This window comes from Leucopleurus acutus, assembly GCF_964270905.1.
Source record: "Leucopleurus acutus genome assembly, chromosome: 12".
Lineage (NCBI taxonomy): Eukaryota > Metazoa > Chordata > Mammalia > Artiodactyla > Delphinidae > Leucopleurus > Leucopleurus acutus.
Genome location: NC_139154.1, coordinates 66,321,601 through 66,340,123, shown reverse-complemented (window position 1 = coordinate 66,340,123; position 18,523 = coordinate 66,321,601). Strand labels below are relative to the sequence as shown.

The following is an 18,523-nucleotide window of genomic DNA, read 5'->3' as shown; positions in this document are numbered from 1 at the left end:
AACCATTATGTAGAAGGTAGGTAAGAATTAAAAGGGTTTAATTTCCTAGAAAGAAAATGGAAAAATGGTCATTTTTAAAAAATAAAGTTTATTAGATCATAATGTTGTCTGAATTTACCACCTTTGTCAAAAGTGAACTCAAAGCTTCCAATGTAGTCTATAATTCCTCAATCAAAGTCAGCAACTTACGGACAGCTTCAGCATCTACAGGCGAGCTTTCACTAGCCAGACAAACTTCCCTTAAAATAAATTTAAAAAAAAGTTTTAGTTTACATTTTTTCACAGTGCATCATCCATTCCTTTTACATCCATTCCTTTTATCAACTACATGGTAAAATTATACCCAGTTATAATTACCGAAATAATCGCAGTGACTGAGTCATCTTCTCAAATTCTCTTGCTTTTCTATGTCCCTTTTGAATAACCTCCTCTGGAAGATTAGCAAGCCTTGCCGCATTAAAGCCATAGCTTTTAGGACAGGCTCCTTTAATGAATTTATACAGGAAGGTAATAGTCTCCTGGCTGGGATCTTCACATTCATTTTCTACCATGCATGCCTAAAAAAGAAAAATTACGTGCTGGCAATGGAAGTACCCATTCAAAAACATAACTTTTGAATAAACAACTTGTACATACCATGTGTCCTAGGCGCACTGCAACATTTTGAGAATAGTCTTCAACCAATGAATGGTAGTGGGTAGAAAACAATGTACGACACTTTATATTCTCAGCAAGTTCTTTAACAACTGCATTTGCTATTGCTGTCCCATCAAATGTTGCAGTACCTCTTCCTATGAAAATAAAATATACATGAACTATGTGTTACACAATCTGCCATATTATATTCGAAGGGACATGCCTCACAAAGGAATGGAAAAAAATGTACTGAAGATCAGTTTAGTATATCCAAAAGCATTCTGTAAACAGGCCCTCTCTAGCTAAGTAGGTCTGCTTGGAGTTCAGGAATACTACTCGAGTACCACTGCGCTTCAGAAACTTCCTTTTAGTTCTCTTTAAATAGCCTCATTATCCAATAAATATTCTCATTATCCCTGTAAAATTGCCACCTTAGGGCCAACTGTGGGGTCTATGGACGAAGGTGAGTGTATTCATAGTCTTTAAGAGATGTGTCCTTCAGACCATTTTCCAGAAAAATAATTCTTTGTACTAATGTTTTGGAAATTTTAGTATCTTACCTAATTCATCCACAAGCACCAGAGAATGTGCTGTTGCATGTTTAAGTATACTGGCAGTTTCACTCAATTCAACAAAAAATGTACTTTCACCTAAAAAAAAAAAATCACAAATAGGTGATCATTTTAAGAATCCTGTTGTAACAGTAGATTCATCTTTTAGGTTCATATCCTTTGAATCCATTATGAACTACCATGATACCAAGAGATTACTTCTAGTATGTTAAAAATTGCATAATGCTTTCAAATGTCTGAAAGCATTCTGCCTTGCGTAACACCAGAAAAAACTAAATAAAGCATCCTATTTAAAGGTAGATGTGTTTAACACCTAAAATATAGAAATGAACTGTCAAATAACAGAGCCTTAGGTAGGGAAAAAAACTCACCTGACATTATTCTGTCTGAGGCACCAAGTCTAGTAAACACTCTATCGATTGGTGTGAGCCTACACACTTCAGCTGGTACATAACAACCCATCTGGGCCATTACAACCAGTAGGCCGGCCTGTGAATGAGGGAGAAAAAGGTCTTTTATGACTGGTGTTAGAGAACAGATAGAGATATCCCTATGTATATCCAGAAGACAGAGATAATAAGCCCTAATAAATCTTTATTAACTAGGAGTAGTCAGGCACTCTAAAAAAATTCTTCACAAACCTAAGTAGGAAAAGTGAGGCTTAGGAAGGCATGAGGCTTAGGGTCTAACTGGCTTTACTTGAAACCTCAGCACCTATATGCTAACCAACTACACTGGTTTCTCAACCTAAAACTACTGATGCCCAGAACCAATTCCAGACCAAACAATCAGTTTCAGAGGATGAACACACCCCAACTCCCAGGTACTTTTTTGTTGTGCTCTCTAGATGATTTTTGATTTAAAAATGAAAAGGAGGTTGAAAACCACCTTACTACACTATTGCTCCTCTCTAGTTAGCAAATTTGTACAGAAATATAATACAGTGCAGTAGAGTTAGGGGGTCAGCAAACATTTTCTTTCAAGGGCCCAATGTCTGTTACACATCGTTCTTTTTCTACAACCCTTTAAAATCTAAATCATATTTAGCTCAGTAGCTAGCTAACCCCTGGCAGAAGGTCAGAAAAATATATTTATTGTCTTCCCTAAAAGCAGTTCCCAACAGTTAACTAGAGGTCATGAATCACTTTCCTGTATGAACAAGTGCAATGGTTCTTGTATAAGGGTTCCTAGAAATGAACCTAATTTAAGAACAAACATAAAACATTTGTATAATTTTCATTCATTATGAATACCTCTGCCTTCACAGGAAATGGATTCAATCAAAGTCAGAGTTCATAAAAAAACTCATGGCCTGAAACCACCTTCACCTTCTTAATATACTTCCCTTAACATCAGGCAAATATTTGACCAATAAGAATACAGTTCTCAGTTTCATGACTCAAGGAGTTTCCCTTTGCTTCCTAATAAGTCAATGACTGAATTCTATCATATGCTCCTTGGGAAACGGTGGCCTAAATATGTACCATATTCACTCTAAGTGTTACAAATAATTTGGTGTAACAAAACTTCAAGTTTACCTGTCTCATGAGCGTAGACTTGCCCCCCATATTCGGTCCAGTAACAAGCACACAGTAAGCTTTGCCATTTTCTTCCTCTTCCTCACAGCCTATTAGAATGTCATTTGGAATAAAGTCATCACCAAAAAAAGTCTTCGTAATGCAGGGGTGGCGTGATCCTTTAAGGTCTAGAAAGGGAGGAGTATCTTCTCCTGGCAACAGAATTACTGGACGACACATAGGACCATCACCCCCTCGACTGTAGTTAGCCAGGCACAGTAAGACATCTGTTAAAGAGAGGTCAAAAGTGAAGCTTCATCATTTTTGAGGTTTCTTGATAAGCACAAAGGCCCAACTTCTATAAGTCTTCCAGAAATGTGTTTTTAGTGAAGGTGGCATGCTCTACTTGCCCTTTAGACATGGCAGCTTTTTTTCTAAAAGTAAGCACTCTAGTGACATTGTTTTAACTGCACAAAAATAAGTCATCAGCCTAAATGTTTTACATGTCTTATAGCACTTGTACTGAAATGAGAATTAACTTCCAATTTCAAGCCCAAGAAAATATCCCCTCAAAGTAGATTTTAAGTAAGTCCTCTAATATCTAAACCAGAGGTATGCCAAAGGAAAACTAAGATACAACAGAGAGATGCTGTAGTGGTCTCTCCTTGATATAACCATGGAGCTATAACACTTCTTAGAAGCAGAATATTCTGACAATAAGCAAAATCTTAAGAGGAAAATATATTGACCAATTTTGAACACCTGAGCTGAGGGATGATTTTACATTACCTACCAAATTGTTTAAAACTGTATTGGCTTAAGTAATAAATGTGGCACACTCACAAACCATGATAGATATACACACTCAAAAACAGAATAGGATGCCATTTTATTCTGGACAGTTGTGTTCAGACTAAAATAGTTTTGTACAAATTTGGGTAAACTATGGTTGCTGCATTTTTACAACAGAAAAAAACCCAAAACTGTAAAACAAGCAAAGGCTCCAAATGACTTGGCCATGAAATTTAAAGAAAAAGGAAATTACTTATGAAGCTGAAAAGGTTACCAAATTACAAATACATAAATCGGGGCTCTTAGAAATCAACTGTAGAAAAGCAAGTGTGACAACTTGGGCTAAAAGAAAAAGGGAGGATTAAAATCTTTTGAAACGTTCATGTAAAGAGATTCACTGAAATACAAAAAAAGAATGCAAGGGTGTATGTGTGTATATATATATATATATATATCTATATCTGTATATATATATATATATATATATATAAAAACAACTGAGTGATAGGTCAAGGGATAGCTTTAAATTAGTGTGACAAAAAATAGCTTAAAAAACAGCATTTATCGAATACTACAAATTCAACTGAAATTTGATTAAAATATATACGTGTCCCTTGAGTTTAGGATACGAGTCAATGAGGACTTTCCAATGGACTTTCCAATCTTAATACACAGTTGGAACACAGGACGTTACTAACCAAAGCTTTAGGAACAAGCCTCTTGAAAACCTTACCCAACACTGCGATGCACTCCACAGCAGCCTGCCAGTCCTTGTAATTTTTATCAAAGTTATAGAACAGTCGCCGCATGCAGTCCTTTAATGATACATCTCTCCGTTCTTCAGCATTTATCAGATTAGCCAACTTTTTCTCAATTGTTTTGGTCCAGTATCGTTTACAGCCCTTCTTGGTAGATTTCAACTCATATTCTTCTGGCAAATTACGGGTGATGAAATTCTCGGGAATTTCCAACTGGTAACGATTCCTACCAATTCCCCAGTAGACTATGGTCCTACAGCCAATTCTACTACGCTGTTTCTCCAAGTATTCCAGGAGGCTCTGTTCATTTTCTCTTATGTCAGCAAGAGCTTGATCATAATCAGAGTCAAATCCTGCCTTGGGAGTAATCAGTCCAGTCTTTCGAGCCTTTTCATGGTCAAAGGCTGTATCCCATCGGTTTAGTTCTAAAGTCAAATCAGGAAAGCGGCCTTCAGGATTTTTTGCCTGCAGAGTAAGGACCTGCTTAAGGATTTTAGACTTAAAGTCATCAATGACTTCCTCCATAACCCCTATAATTTTACATAGTACTTTGAATCCTTCCAGAGCAGAAAGAAAATCAATAATCTTTTTTTTGCTGTATGTGGTTTCTTCATACATTATAGCCCTGCTGTCTGGGTGGTTCTGGCTCTTCAGGGGAGAGCCAACATTATGAATTTTACTCAGTAGCCTCTCAAGGTCTGGAAGCTTCTTTAGAAGGTCTACAACCTCAGAGATTTTGTCAGGCACAACCATTAGGTCTTCTATGGCATCTAGACGATCACTGATAACATAAGGGTTACAGAGTGGGGCACAAAGCCATTGCTTTAGGAGCCGCTTACCGAAGGGAGTATAGCAAGTATCAATCTTGTCTAACAGGGTCCCTTCAGTAGAACCATTTGTTCCATTCAGAAAAATCTCCAAGTTGTTTAATGTCACAGCATCTAGCACCATTCGTTGACTGGCTTTAGCAAAGACAGCACCAGGTCCTGTAGCACGGACCGTGTCAGAATCCAAGGGAATATATTCTTCAAAATTAGCCATTGATAGAAGCTCCTGATCAATAAGGCATTTTTTGAGGTAGAAGACACAACCACCAAGAGCAGAGAGGGCCAATTCACTCTTCTCTCCCGGTGTCAACCCAACAGAATCAGACTCTGAGGTCATACCTTTAAGCACCTGGGGTAACATCACCCCACTGTCCTCATTTAACTTGTCCGTAAAATATCCTTCTTCAAGGAGAGTTCTCAAAGTTTTTGCTGCATCCCAAAACTGGGAACCTGGTATCAGACCTTCCTGAAGAGAAGAGGACAATGAACCCTTGAGAATCATCTTAGTTTCCACTGAGAGATTTCCTTTCTCAAACAAGACTTGTACTGGAGGATAGTGTGCCACTAACGTCCTAAACCTGGAACAATGGCGATCATCTGAAAACTGACCTATGAAGAACTTCCCTAGCGAGGTATCAACAAAACATACTCCATACACTCGAGCGTGGCCAGAAGAATCTTCTTCTTTTTCTTTGAGGCTAAGAAGGTATTTACTGTAGTTCTCTGAGGGGTCACCTTCCAGCACACTGTAGGTCTGTGTACCCTTGGTAATGACCCTACAGATCTCCCTCCTCACCACTCTGTCATACTTAGATATATGTGCCATCTTTCGGCATCGTGCCTCCATCATTTCCGGGGTCTCGGTCTGTTCCACCCGTGCTACTTTATAGCCCTTCTGGACCAGGGAATCTGAATATCGGCCAAATGCAATTTCAGGGAAACCAGAATGGGCCCAGTTGCCTTTCATGAATACCAGCCCTAGTTCACTGACTCCAGTAAGAGCATCCATGTGGTATAGCTCATAAAACTTCCCCACCTTATAAAATATGACAAGATCAAAGTTCTGAGACTTAATCTGCCACCACTTTCTCATCCCAGGAGTACAGGAATTAAGGAAATCCTCAGGCACATAGAGTGTGGATGCATCAAAATCAGGGTGATCAGGTCGCCTCCTGTGCTTATCTCTTCTCTTCTCCTCCTTAAGCCACTCTAAAGTTTCATGATACCAGATGGTAGGGCGACTACTGTCATCACATCCTCCACTAACGTGGGCTTGGGATTCAGAATTTTGAGGGGCAGAGAAAGCACTCAAAGTATTCTTGGTTTCTGATGAAATGCCAGTTGCTCGCTTGGTGGCCGAGGGCATTTCCTTCCTTGAACTTTTCCTTTTGAGGGAGCCATTACCAGTTATCATTCTCTTCCTCTTTGGAGCAACTTTAACAGGGCTGTCCAGGCCTTCACTGTCACTATCCCCTACTCCACTGCTTATTTCATCACTGCTTCCTTCCTCCTTAGCATCTGGCTTAAATTCCACATCAGAGCCACCAATGTCACTCTCAGAGTCTGATATGACCCTTCGCTTTTTTATCTGGCGGCTACTTCGCCTAGATCCTTGCACCTTTGGCCTCACTTCCTCTTCACTCTCAATTTCATTTTCTTCTTCACTCTTATCTGATGCGTAAGCGGCACCTGCCTGGAAGGCAAAGAAGAGTATTTTAAAACAAAGTAAAATTTGGAAAATGACAATATTGCTGTGGAATCTCTCAATATGCTGCAACTTCATCTATCAAGAGAAGAACCCACCTCCAGAAATAAACTATTTTCTTTCTCAAGGGATATCAATTTCAGTTTCACCTAACATTAAAACAAGTATCACAATACAGGATTAAGTGATTCTGTCATGAGAGTTCTATCCTATTCAATACTGATGAAGTCCTTAGGATGACCACACAGCACAAATACCCATAGACGATGTCCTCATTAACAGTCATAGCTGTGGAAAAAACTTTCAGGCTTCTTCTGTTATCTTTCTTCCAGGGTCACCTCTCCTCTTATATTTGGACATGTTATGAAGTTTTCCATTTTATAAATTCTTTAGTATAAAAAAGCAGTAAATCAACCTAGTTCTAGTCCTTGCTTTCCACAAACCAGCTGTACCTTCTTGGGCAAGGCACATTCACATATTATCATGGGCCTCCCTCATACGTAAAGCAGTATGAGGCTAAATGATTTCTGTAGTCACCATCCAGGTCTACACATCTGAGTAACGTTATGATCTCTGGTTTCAACCTCAAAAATAAGATTAGAAACTCTTCTTTCATTTCTCTTAAAATACTCATTATATTAACTTACTTATTGCCTATCTCATCTAGAATAGAATAAAACAAAATCAAACTTATAGATGAATCTTTTTAAGCACACAGCATTAATTTACTAAATTAGAGAATGATGACTGTGTTTGTTTTAAATATACCAATTATTTGTTCATTTCCTTAACAAGATTTAATTCACTCAAATAGTGACCATTAATATTTGAAACCAAGGTTGTATTTCAAGGTTACTCAACCTCTATTCTTACCAATCCAAAATACAACAAAAAGTATTAGAGCATAAAACTGGATATTAATTTCCACACCCTCATACAGCAGCTTATTACCAGACACCAGGACCAATTTTATCACCATGTCCTTACTGTCCCTAAGCTCTCTATACTGGTTACCAAAATGGTCCTGCCTTTTACAGCATGTGTCTTTCTAGCAGGCTTGAGAACTTAAGTAAAAAGAGGTGCTAGGCTGCTGAGATTCTAAATAATATAACATGACCTACAGTCCAGGAATGTATAGAAGTATGCATGTTTGAGTACTAAATAGATACATGGAAAATACCACTCTAATATGCCCCTGACCCTTTTTCATCACTCTCCTAACAGAAGTAACAACCGCCTGTTAGCACTGTCCCACCTCCGTCTCTTCTTCCTCCTCTGGTTCTGAGGGCTCATCACACACTGCCAATTCAAGCCTCTTAATCTTGTCTTTATTCAAGGCTTCATCTGCACGTTGCATTGCTCTGAGAATTTCAGGCTTTGAACTGTAGAAATGACCCCCTTTCTGGGCTTCCTTTGACTTCGAACCTAAAAAACATATATATATTTATTTACAAATAGGAACTGTTGGCTGGATATTTGGCTCAATGTATAGCACTGGCCCTAAGGAACAAGAGTGACAACAATCAAGTATAATTTTTAATCTCCCATTATTTCTGATTGATACAGATAGATCAATAAAGCCTACAAGGAAGGAATTTTCAGGGAAAAACTACCAGTGAAACTGAAATTACCTGTTTTACCTCATTTAAGCTGCCTTAACTGTTGGTCACCCAGGACCACTTAGTCTCTCTTCTATAATGACCTGGGACTGTGACCCGAAACACCTAGGCACACCTCCTCTTCAGGTGAGGCATGAGATCTAAAGGGGGTTTGAGACCCTTTTTAAAAAAACATTACTTAAGGAAGGCAAAAACTACACTGTCACTTAAATGAAGCAATGATATTAAAAATAAGTTTGTTCCCAAGGCAGTTAGATAAGATGTTAAAAAAAAAAAAAAAAATCCTACATTTTGGGACAGTAACCCAGTTCAGACTTGTAATGTTAAATTTTTTCAAAACAGTAGCATCAAAATGTCTTGCTCTACTTTAAAGTAAAACTTTTCCTTTATTCATTTCATTTCAAAGAGCTATAGTATTAAATGACATTTCCATCCACTGAGCAAAATTTCTATCCACAAGACCAATAATACAGAATTGTTTCAGTTCTTTTCCAAGAGGCATAACTAGGAATGTCTTTTTCTCTTCTTCTACCTGAATATACCTATAGTTGGAAAATGAACCTGAATTTGTCTAACAGATCCAAACGTTATATTACACCCTTCTTTCTATATACTAAAACTGATGGGACATCCTAAATTTCCATGGAATTAGCAACGTTCATAAGCTGACTAAAACAAAGCTGCAATTTCTCAATTCTCTAAAGAGCTGCACCAAAACTACAAACTGCAACAATCAAAATCATTAAGAGCAGCTCTGAACTTTTCCCAAAGTACCTGCTGCAGCTGTACTTACCCCACCCACACACCTACCTGGTGTCATCGTCATTCCCCGAAACCTCTGATGCAAACTACAGCTCTAAGACCATGCCCCCCAAAGAAGGCCTACTTTTTTTCATGCATGCCTCTTTGCTGATTTATTCACATACATGTATTGCAATGATCTGGATATTTAAAGGGCAGAGGGCAGTATGCACATGGGTTGTTTTATAAAATAATTACAACATAAATGTAAACTTTTTTGATCTCTTTTTAAAGTCCTTTTTTGCCAAAGCTTTGTTTAGAATCTCAAAATTAGTCCTGGAAAAAGACCTCACTTATCATCTGGTCCAACTCTCTCTCATTTTATATATATGCAAACAGAATCAGAAAATAAGATTATACAGCAAATTAGTGGAGAAGACTGAACCAAATTCCCTTATTTTCTTTCCATCCTGCATGTCAGATTTCTGTGTGGACTTAACTTTCTTCAGTGTGCCGTCCCTGCCCTGCAGGATGAAGAGTACTATGACCAAAAGGCATGATTCCCAGAGGTTTCTGGGAAAATGAACATTGTTCTGATTCCAAAACACTGAGTTCAACAATGTCCTAGCCAGGAGAGTCTGAAGATAGTGGAGAAAAACCTGTACATGCTGGACTGTTCAGGCACTGCATCCTGCAGTCATACTGTACATGCACTGTACAATCCAAGAGACTGATAGGGTGCACCCAGCCCAAGTGAAGCTATAAATGCAGGACTGCTGATGTCTGTGATAAATAAGGCCGGGCCTAGGAAGAGAAAGTTAAGGTTCCAGAAATCTGATTTCTGATGTGAACCTCAATGCAGATGTGCTCATAAGGTGAGGATTTTGAAGGCCAGGTAGCATGCATCTCCATCTGTCCTAAAGAATGTCACTGATCTATATTCTGTGCATCTTGGCTGCATTTATTTTCTTTTGGAACCTTTAAGATGGGAACACTTTAATTTACTCTTTTCATGTCTGAGTATGGCATTTTGGTCCAAATCACGAGATCCAATCATGAAATCATTTTTCCTTTAATGATATGATATTGCTATAACTCACTCAGAAGGACGGAAATGCAGCTTAAGACCAGCTGCGTCTTATCCTTTTCCCATGCTAGAAGCTTTCACCACACCACTCCTGCAATTTATTCGAGTAAAATATGCTTAATTCCACTGTATGGGAGACACTAACACTCAGACTCATGTGTGCGTGCATGCTCTCTCTCTCACAAACATACACAATCTGCAGAGTGAATCTTTTACCTGTATATGGCTTTAATAGCCTTCTGCTAACCCAGCCCCTCGTTGGGCTGTCATCAAAAAACTGTACATGAACTCGGGCAGACTTTCCTTTCTCACGGATGAATGTTCCATCAAAAGGGTGGTTGTAAACCAGGCAAGGCCACCAAGGGTAACCCTCCATCTTGGCCCAAACCAAATCACCTGGTGAGAAGTCACAAGAACTGTTGCCAAAAGAAAATACATAATTTGGTTAATATTTTGTTAAGCTACATTAAAGGCAATTACCTACAAAGAAGCAATTTTAAGGAAGGTATCTTTAAGACTCCTTTGAAATTTTCTGGCATTAATATACAGGAACAGAAATTCTAGAATTAATGATTTTTTAAAAAACATTTTCAAGTTATTTTTAAAAACATAAGCAAATATCACAATGTTTATTAAGAGAAACAAGGTTAGAGACTATCTCAGAATTATTCAAGGTTTAAAAACTGTGGCAGAATTCTGATAGACTACTGATAGCAGGAAAAAGACATAAACTCATTGTACTTGTGATCCAAATTATAATGAGTAACACCTGTACTACAAATATGGTCTACATAGGAACAGGATCTGACCCAAAGTATTAATACCAAACATACCGACTGTGTAAATTTGCTGCTTATATTCAATATTATCGACTTTGCTCCAATGTATTCCAAATACTCCAAAAGCTGCCTATAGCACACTACTACCCCCACCCTCACCCTAAAAATCTAGCTTTATGGAAAAACTTAAGTCAAGAGATAAGTGCCTAATGTACCCAAAATAGTTGAGTACATAATGCCTACAGAATCAACAGGAGATTCAATCTTCACAAAAGCTGATTTAGCCCTAAAGGTTTCCTGAGAAAGGGAGAGGAGGGGAAAGGAGAGGGAGAAGGGTAGCAGTGTCCAGTGACAGACTACAAGAGTCCGTCAGTGATGGAGAGGGACAACAACTGATAAACCCTGCTCAAGTACTATATACCAAGATTTTCTAAGCCCGCTTACAGGTTTTCGCTGAATAACTACAAATGTAAAATAAGCACATTACAAAAAGAATATTTTAGACATTTTTGAATCATCAATTGAGGCCACCTTATAAAATCAGGCCCAATCATAAAATTAAAAGTATTTCTTTCTTCAAAAAAATGTGAATATGGAAATCCCTATGCTGGACAGTTAGAAAAGAAACCAGAACAGGAGCGTGGCTTCAGCTGGTGCTTATATCAAGGGCCTTTAAGGTACATTCTTCTTTCAACTTAGAAATCTATAGCAACCAGCACAACTTTATAATTATTGCTGTCAAACACCACAAGGCTCATCTTCAAACAGGGAGCTGTGTCTGCACCATTCAGACTTCTTACCTTAAGTGCTTCATCCTTCCCAACATATCCATTAATTAACAGGATACAAAGACCCTTATCTCCGTGTGGAACTGTCAAGCAGGCTTTCCCTTAACTTAGGCAGGTAGCCACTTAACCACAAAGTCTATCACACACTGGTATCAGAAAACCACAAGCTGGGACTTCCCTGGCGGCAACGGGACACGGGTTCAAGCCCTGGTCCAGGAAGATCCCACCTGCGGCGGAGCAATTAAGCCCGTGCACCACAACTACTGAGCCGCACACCTAGAGCCTGTGCTCCACAACAAGAGAAGCCACCGCTCTCTGGAACTAGAGAAAGCCTGCATGCAGCAACAAAGACCCAACGCAGCCAAAAATAAAGTTATTAAAAATAAATTTAAAAATTAAAATGACAATATATCTCAAATGTTTGATATTCTTGGGATTTTAAAGACAGTTTTAAAAAGGTAAGAGGAGGGCTTCCCTGGTGGCGCAGTGGTTGAGCGTCTGCCTGCCGATGCAGGGGATGTGGGTTCGTGCCCCGGTCTGGGAAGACCCCACAGGCCGCGGAGCGGCTGGGCCCGTGAGCCATGGCCGCTGGGCCTGCGCGTCCGGAGCCTGTGCCCCGCAACGGGAGAGGCCACAGCAGTAAGAGGTCCGCATACCGCAGAAAAACCAAAAAAAAGTAAGAGGAAAAGGTGACAGCTCAGAAAAACAAGTGTAAAAGCCTTCATACAATTAAAAATAAGAAATGACTTAAGCTAAATATACAGTGAACAGATCTTTAAGCTTTTGCTTTAAAAATCACATTATTTTTGCTCCCTCTTCAGCCCATTACCTTGGTGTTGATTACTAGTTGTGCCCCAAATTTGTAGGCAAAATTTTTGGCTATCTACTTTTTAAAAAAGAATCAGTAGATAGCAATGTACTGCTAGAATTTGCTCCTATAAACAATAAAAGATAGACTGGGTATGTCTAACAAAAACTTGTGTATGTAAATACAAGTTTCACAAACGTGAAACATGCTCTCAAGCCAACTTTAGAAATCAAACGATCAGTGTCTGTATCTACCTCTTAAGGTGGACCATTAGAGCAGAATTCCCCTACCCTCAAACAGCTAATGAGAAAAGAGAAGTAATCAGAGCAATTAATAACAAAGGCTCCCATCATACCTGCCCACCTGTACCTCTGCCCACATACCTGGCTTGCTTTCTTTCAGCTTGCATAACTATGGCACCCATCACTTACGCATTAGGTCTACAGTGACCATATAAATTATCATCCAAACTGGCCTCTAAAACTATTTCCTAAATAAATTATCATCCAAACTGGCCTCTAAAACTATTTCCTAAATAAATTATCATCCAAACTGGCCTCAGAAACTGTTTCCTAAATATTATTAGAAAGGAAGTCTACATAAAATACTAAAAGAAACCAGAGTTCTTCGGAGAGCAGCTTAAGAAGCAGGGACATTGACCATCCTCATCAGAATGAAAAGATGTTTTCAAAAGTTCTGAGGGCAGGGACTTCCCTGGTGGCGCAGTGGTTAAGAATCCGCCTGCCGATGCTGGGGACACGGGTTTGAGCCCTGGTCCGGGAGGAATCCCACATGCCACGGAGCACCTAAGCCCATGCGCCGCAACTACTGAGCCTGCACTCTAGAGCCCATGAGACACAACCACTGAGCCCGTGCGCCACAACTACTGAAGCCCACCCGCCTAGATAGAGCCCGTGCTCTGCAACAAGAGAAGCCACCGCAATAAGAAGCCCGCGCAACACAACAAAGAGTAGCCCCTGCTCTCCGCAACTAGAGAAAGCCCGCGTGCAGCAACAAGACCCAACACAACCAAAAATTTTTTAAAAGTTCTGAGGGCAATGTTAAAAAGTCATAAAAGGGCTTCCCTGGTGGCACAGTGGTTGAGAGTCTGCCTGCCAATGCAGGGGACACGGGTTCGTGCCCCGGTCGGGGAAGATCCCACATACCGCAGAGCGGCTGGGCCCGTGAGCCATGGCCGCTGAGCCTGCGCGTCCGGAGCCTGTGCTCCGCAACAGGAGAGGCCACAACAGTGAGAGGCCCGCATACCGCAAAAAAATAAAAATAAAAAAATAATAATAATTTAAAAAATCATAAAAGCCAGCTTAAAAGAGGCTCCCACTGACCAAAGTATAAGTTCAGCATCTTTTTAAATACCAGTTTTAATAGTATCGATTAAATCAAATTAGGTCTGTGAAACTGAGTCCACAATGATACTGTTTTAAAAGCTTGAATACTTTTCTTACAATAATATTATATTAGGTGTGATATTATTTGGAAAATGTATTACTATAGATTTAATTGTATGAAAATTCTCAGGAAAGGCACCTACAACTAGGGCAGATAGTTACCTTTAACTAAAGGCTCTTAGGAAAAAAAAAACTTGTCAATGTCTGACACACCGCTCCTATAAATGAGTACAAGGCATACACTTAAAATTTTTTACTGCCCTCATTTCTCATAATCAACAGATAATTATCACTGAAATGAGACTGTGAAAAATAAACTAGCTAAGACTTGCTTAAAAAACCCAGATTTAGTTGTCAGAAGCCTTGCTCACAGCTCTTTCAATTATGGTCTTAATAAACTACAGAAGAAATAAAGTATTAAGAAGCAGGCCTAGAGTGCATAAACATACATCCTGTAGCCATTTATTGAAACTGATGTCACCTCGACTCCTTCATTTCTCTCATCAACAGAAGTGGAAAAATACTTTTGCATCACACCTGACTGACAAAGTAACTAAGGGGAAAAAAAAACCAGGCAAAACACTTTAACACTGGAGCACAAGAGAAAACTAAATGACAAATAACCATTAAAAGACGCTCAACTTCTTTTAAAGAGTTCAACGACCCTCATAAAAAGTCCAAATGTCTTTGTAGCCCATTAGCCTGTTGGTGACTGGATCTCTGCATACCTAAGGCTCCTGCCTCCTCTTCATTCTCAATTTGCAGGACCTTCCTCTTCCTGCACCAGCTTCTAAAACTCCCTCACCTCCACAGTAGCCTGGCTAACTTCTTCTTGTCCTCTAGTCTCAGCCTAGAGAGCTGAAAGCCTACCCGGACCCACACATACCCCATCCTCCCCCCAAAGCACACGGAGCTCACCAACTCTGCTCCTGCTCTAGAATTGCCTTTTTGCTTGTCCCATTCACTGTTATATCCAGGATCTACAATGCCCAATACTGTGCCTGCCAGAGCAGATACGTTAACATTTGTTGAATAAAAGCCAAATCTATGTATACAAAAATAAGGTAAAATTCAAAAATTAAGAAAAAAAAGAAAGCCAAATCTATATACTGAATGGAGAGTTTCTTTAGAAGCCTAGTATCAAATGCCCATCTTTCCTGAATACTTTGGAAGTAGTCCCCATAGTAGGTGGTCAAGTGTAAACAATGTTATGCTTTTACAAGTCTCCTAAATTCAGACCTCAAAAAAACAAAGAGCATATGCTATACAACACATAAAGCACAACCATACAATAAATACTTCCATCCGTTTAGAATGGATGCAGGAAGAATCAAATTCATGTTTAAGTAAACATTATTAACACATTGTGCATCTCTCACCATGAAAAATAGTCTGTTACAGAGGATGCACATGTAGGGAAGGAAAAATATTTTCCCCTTTACCCTTCTGAGTTCTTGGCTAAGAGCCCCTGTAATAAAAGATTAACAAGAGGCTTCCCTGGTGGCGCACTGGTTAAGAGTCCGCCTGCCGATGCAGGGGACGCGGGTTCGTGCCCCGGTCCGGGAGGATCCCACATGCCGCTGAGCGGCTGGGCCCGTGCAACGCGAGAGGCCGCGGCGGTGAGAGGCCCAAAATACCGCAAAAAAAAAAAGATTAACAAGAAAAAGACAGACAAAAGTTTATTAACATGTATACCTCCCCATAAACGTGGGAGATACTAAGGAAAACTAACTCCTAGAGATGGCCCGAGTCACCATCTTAAAACATCATCTGCAGCTTTATAAAGACAAAAGAAAGGTGGGGGTGGCGGGGACAGATAAGGGAGGTTACCAGGAAAAGAACAAAAAACAAGGGTATGGTTGTTATGCAGATTTCAGTCAGTGCCTTCTCCATTTAATAAGTTTCGGATGATTTAGAGTCACTCTTCTCTTCCTAGTACAGAGAGGGAGACATCCTTACAAATGGAGATTTCCTTTTTAAATGTAAATTTCCCTTATAGAAGAGTAACTTCTATAGCTCTCAGAGTTTCTCCAGTGTCCCCCAGTTTCTCAAAAATTATCAGTTCAAAATAACCTCTATGCCAGAGGCACATTATGGGGTGGCATATCCTGCTACTCTTCACACAACTACATAAACTTCTTGAGAGGGTCGCTTAAAGGAGAATAACACTGTAATTCCACGTAGACTTTGAAAAATCTGTATAACACCTAAAACGCAGGACACTGTAAATCAACTACTCAAGTTTCTTATCCTGAATGCGTTCTTTATTTTTCTGTACCACTATTTCTTCATCCTTTCAAATGGCTACCATTACACACTATGCCTAATACAATACCTGGGATACAGTAAATGTGAGCTTTTCAAAATGTCGCCCGCTGCTCCAACAAAGGCCAGCCAAGCCCTGGAACAGCGCTGCACTGCCGAGAAGGCGAGGAAGACACCTCTGGGCAGGCTTCCCTATAATCGCGTCCCTACGTCCCCGCCCAGAGTCAGAGCAAGGCCTTTGGAGACTCACTCTCAATTCTGGAAAAATTACACAGCCCCAACCTGCCCTGAAATCGCCAGCAAAAGATGCACTATATCAGGGAGTTCCCTGGTGGTCTAGTGGTTAGGATTCCTGGCTGTCACTGCTGGGGCCGGCGTTCAATCCCTGGTCGGGGACTGAGATCCCAAAAGCCTGGGGGAGGGGGGCGGCCAAAAAAAAGATGCACTGTTCCTTAAACTAACATTATTTTCAACTGGCACAATACTTCCAGGTGTCAAAATCAACACTGTTCCTAAACTTTGATCTGTTTGGGGGCATATGCTGTCTACCTACAGGATGAGCCAACTGGATCCCTGCACTTGCTGCTCCCCCGCCCCTGCAATCCTTACTATCACCAATCAGACGCCTCCGTCTACGAGTGGACACACCCCTCGTGCTCTAAACTCGTCGTCCACCCCCAACCCCCATACCCAGGCCGAGGGCCCGCCCACCCACCCCGCCAGAGGCTTCGAGTCCGAGGCGCTCAGCCAAACATCGAGCGTATTCCTCCAACGACTACTGGACCGGTAATTCACCGTCCCAGCTGTGAAGGAGAAACGTCCTCCGGGAGTCCCACTCGCAGTACGCCGCGCCCCACAACCTGCAGGTGGCCGGCGGGCATTCCCCCGGCGGGCATTCCTCCTTCCCGCCACCCCTCCCCCGCCCCGGGTAGGCACCAGCCCCTCCCTCGCCCAGGGAGCGCACCCCACGCCGAGCAGGCAAGCTCTTTTCTCTTCCCGCCGCACCCTTAGCGCTCCCGTCTCTCATTTCTCCTCCCTGCCCCGAGCACCTTCCACTCCTCCTTCCCCACCTGACGGACCGCCTCTACCCCCGAACTAAGCGCGTCCTCCCTTCCCCTCCAACCCTTCGTACACAGCCGATTTCCTCCTACCCTGTTTACAAGCTACACCCCCAAGGCTCCCTGCGCTCTTTCAAGCCAAATATGCAACCCCACCTCCTCCGAGCCCAGGCGCTGGCCGAGCACTCCAGCGCCACCCCCCCGAGGCGAGCCTCCCTTCCCTGGGCTCCCTGCGCCTCCCCCCACTGCACCACCTCCTCCGAGCCCAGGGCCTGGCCGCGCACCCCCCAGGCCCCTGAGGCGACCTCCCTGCGTCCCGACACCCCGCTACCTGGCGGGGACCGCAGGGGCTGCCGACTTCCGCAGGCCTCCGTTGAGGTTCCTCGCCTCGGCCCGCGAAGTGGAGCCCGCCAGGGGCCCCGGCCCAGGCCCGGCCTCGCTCCAGGCCGCATCCCCGCCTGGGGAAGGGGGAGAGGCCCCGGTGGCAGCGGCGGCGGCGCTTTCACTTGAGGCCCTGACCGGGTCTTTGCTGGCATTATTCAGGGCTGGAGACTTGGGGAAGAAGCTGTACAGCGTGCTTTGTCGCGACATGGCCACGGTCGCCGAGGCCCAGCCGCTGTGTCGGACCGAGCCACTAGAGGCACGGCAAGTACCGCGAGGGGCCTGCTGGCGGGAAATCGGGGGGGAGGCGCGCTCTGCCGGAGGAACACTGGCCCCATCGGCCAATCGGCAGGCCGTTCGCGGGCGGAGTCCCGGGCGGCGCGCGTCCGGCCCCGCCCCCTCGGGCGCCAGGAGACGTGGGGAGGGGAGGGGCCAGCACGCCGCGCGGGGTAGCTGCCCTTGGCGCCTCCAGCCTCCTCTCCCCGCGGCATGAATGGCCCGGGGCTGGTTAGGACTGGAACACCTCGGCCCGAGCGAAGCTGGGCGCTGCTGCGGGGCTGACCCCCTCGGGAAGGCGTTCCTCTTTGGAAGGGAATCTGGCGGTCGCGGGGGTGCGATCACGCAGGAGCAGGTGTGTGCCGAGTGCGTGCACCGCGTAAGCATGAGTGGCCGCAGTGCAAGGGGTAAACCGAACGGCCACAGAAAGAAGCCCTGGCGGAGAAACGCCTTCCAGAGCCTGCATGAACAATCCCGCTGTTAGAACGCTTACCCCAGGGAACCGGAA

The 18,523-nt window shown here is 42.4% G+C and overlaps 1 protein-coding gene across 3 annotated transcripts; it reads right to left on the bottom strand.

The window, feature by feature from the left end:
* Positions 1–105: 105 nt before the first annotated feature.
* On the bottom strand, positions 106–17,990 carry MSH6 (mutS homolog 6). 3 transcript variants are annotated; one of them, XM_082852347.1, is made up of 11 exons: positions 17,690–17,990; positions 10,471–10,670; positions 8,063–8,232; positions 6,721–6,795; positions 4,251–5,568; positions 2,747–3,012; positions 1,580–1,697; positions 1,197–1,286; positions 637–791; positions 358–557; positions 106–239 (listed from the first exon to the last, which is right to left on the bottom strand). In XM_082852347.1, exons 1-11 carry the CDS (start codon positions 17,947–17,949, stop codon positions 158–160), a joined length of 2,934 nt encoding a protein of 977 aa, XP_082708473.1. In that variant the 5' UTR covers positions 17,950–17,990; the 3' UTR covers positions 106–157. The 3 variants fall into 3 exon arrangements, with proteins under 3 accessions (XP_082708473.1, XP_082708471.1, XP_082708472.1); XM_082852345.1 differs by having other exon boundaries at positions 4,251–6,795; XM_082852346.1 differs by lacking the exon at positions 1,197–1,286 and having other exon boundaries at positions 4,251–6,795.
* Between the last annotated feature and the right edge of the window lie 533 nt (positions 17,991–18,523).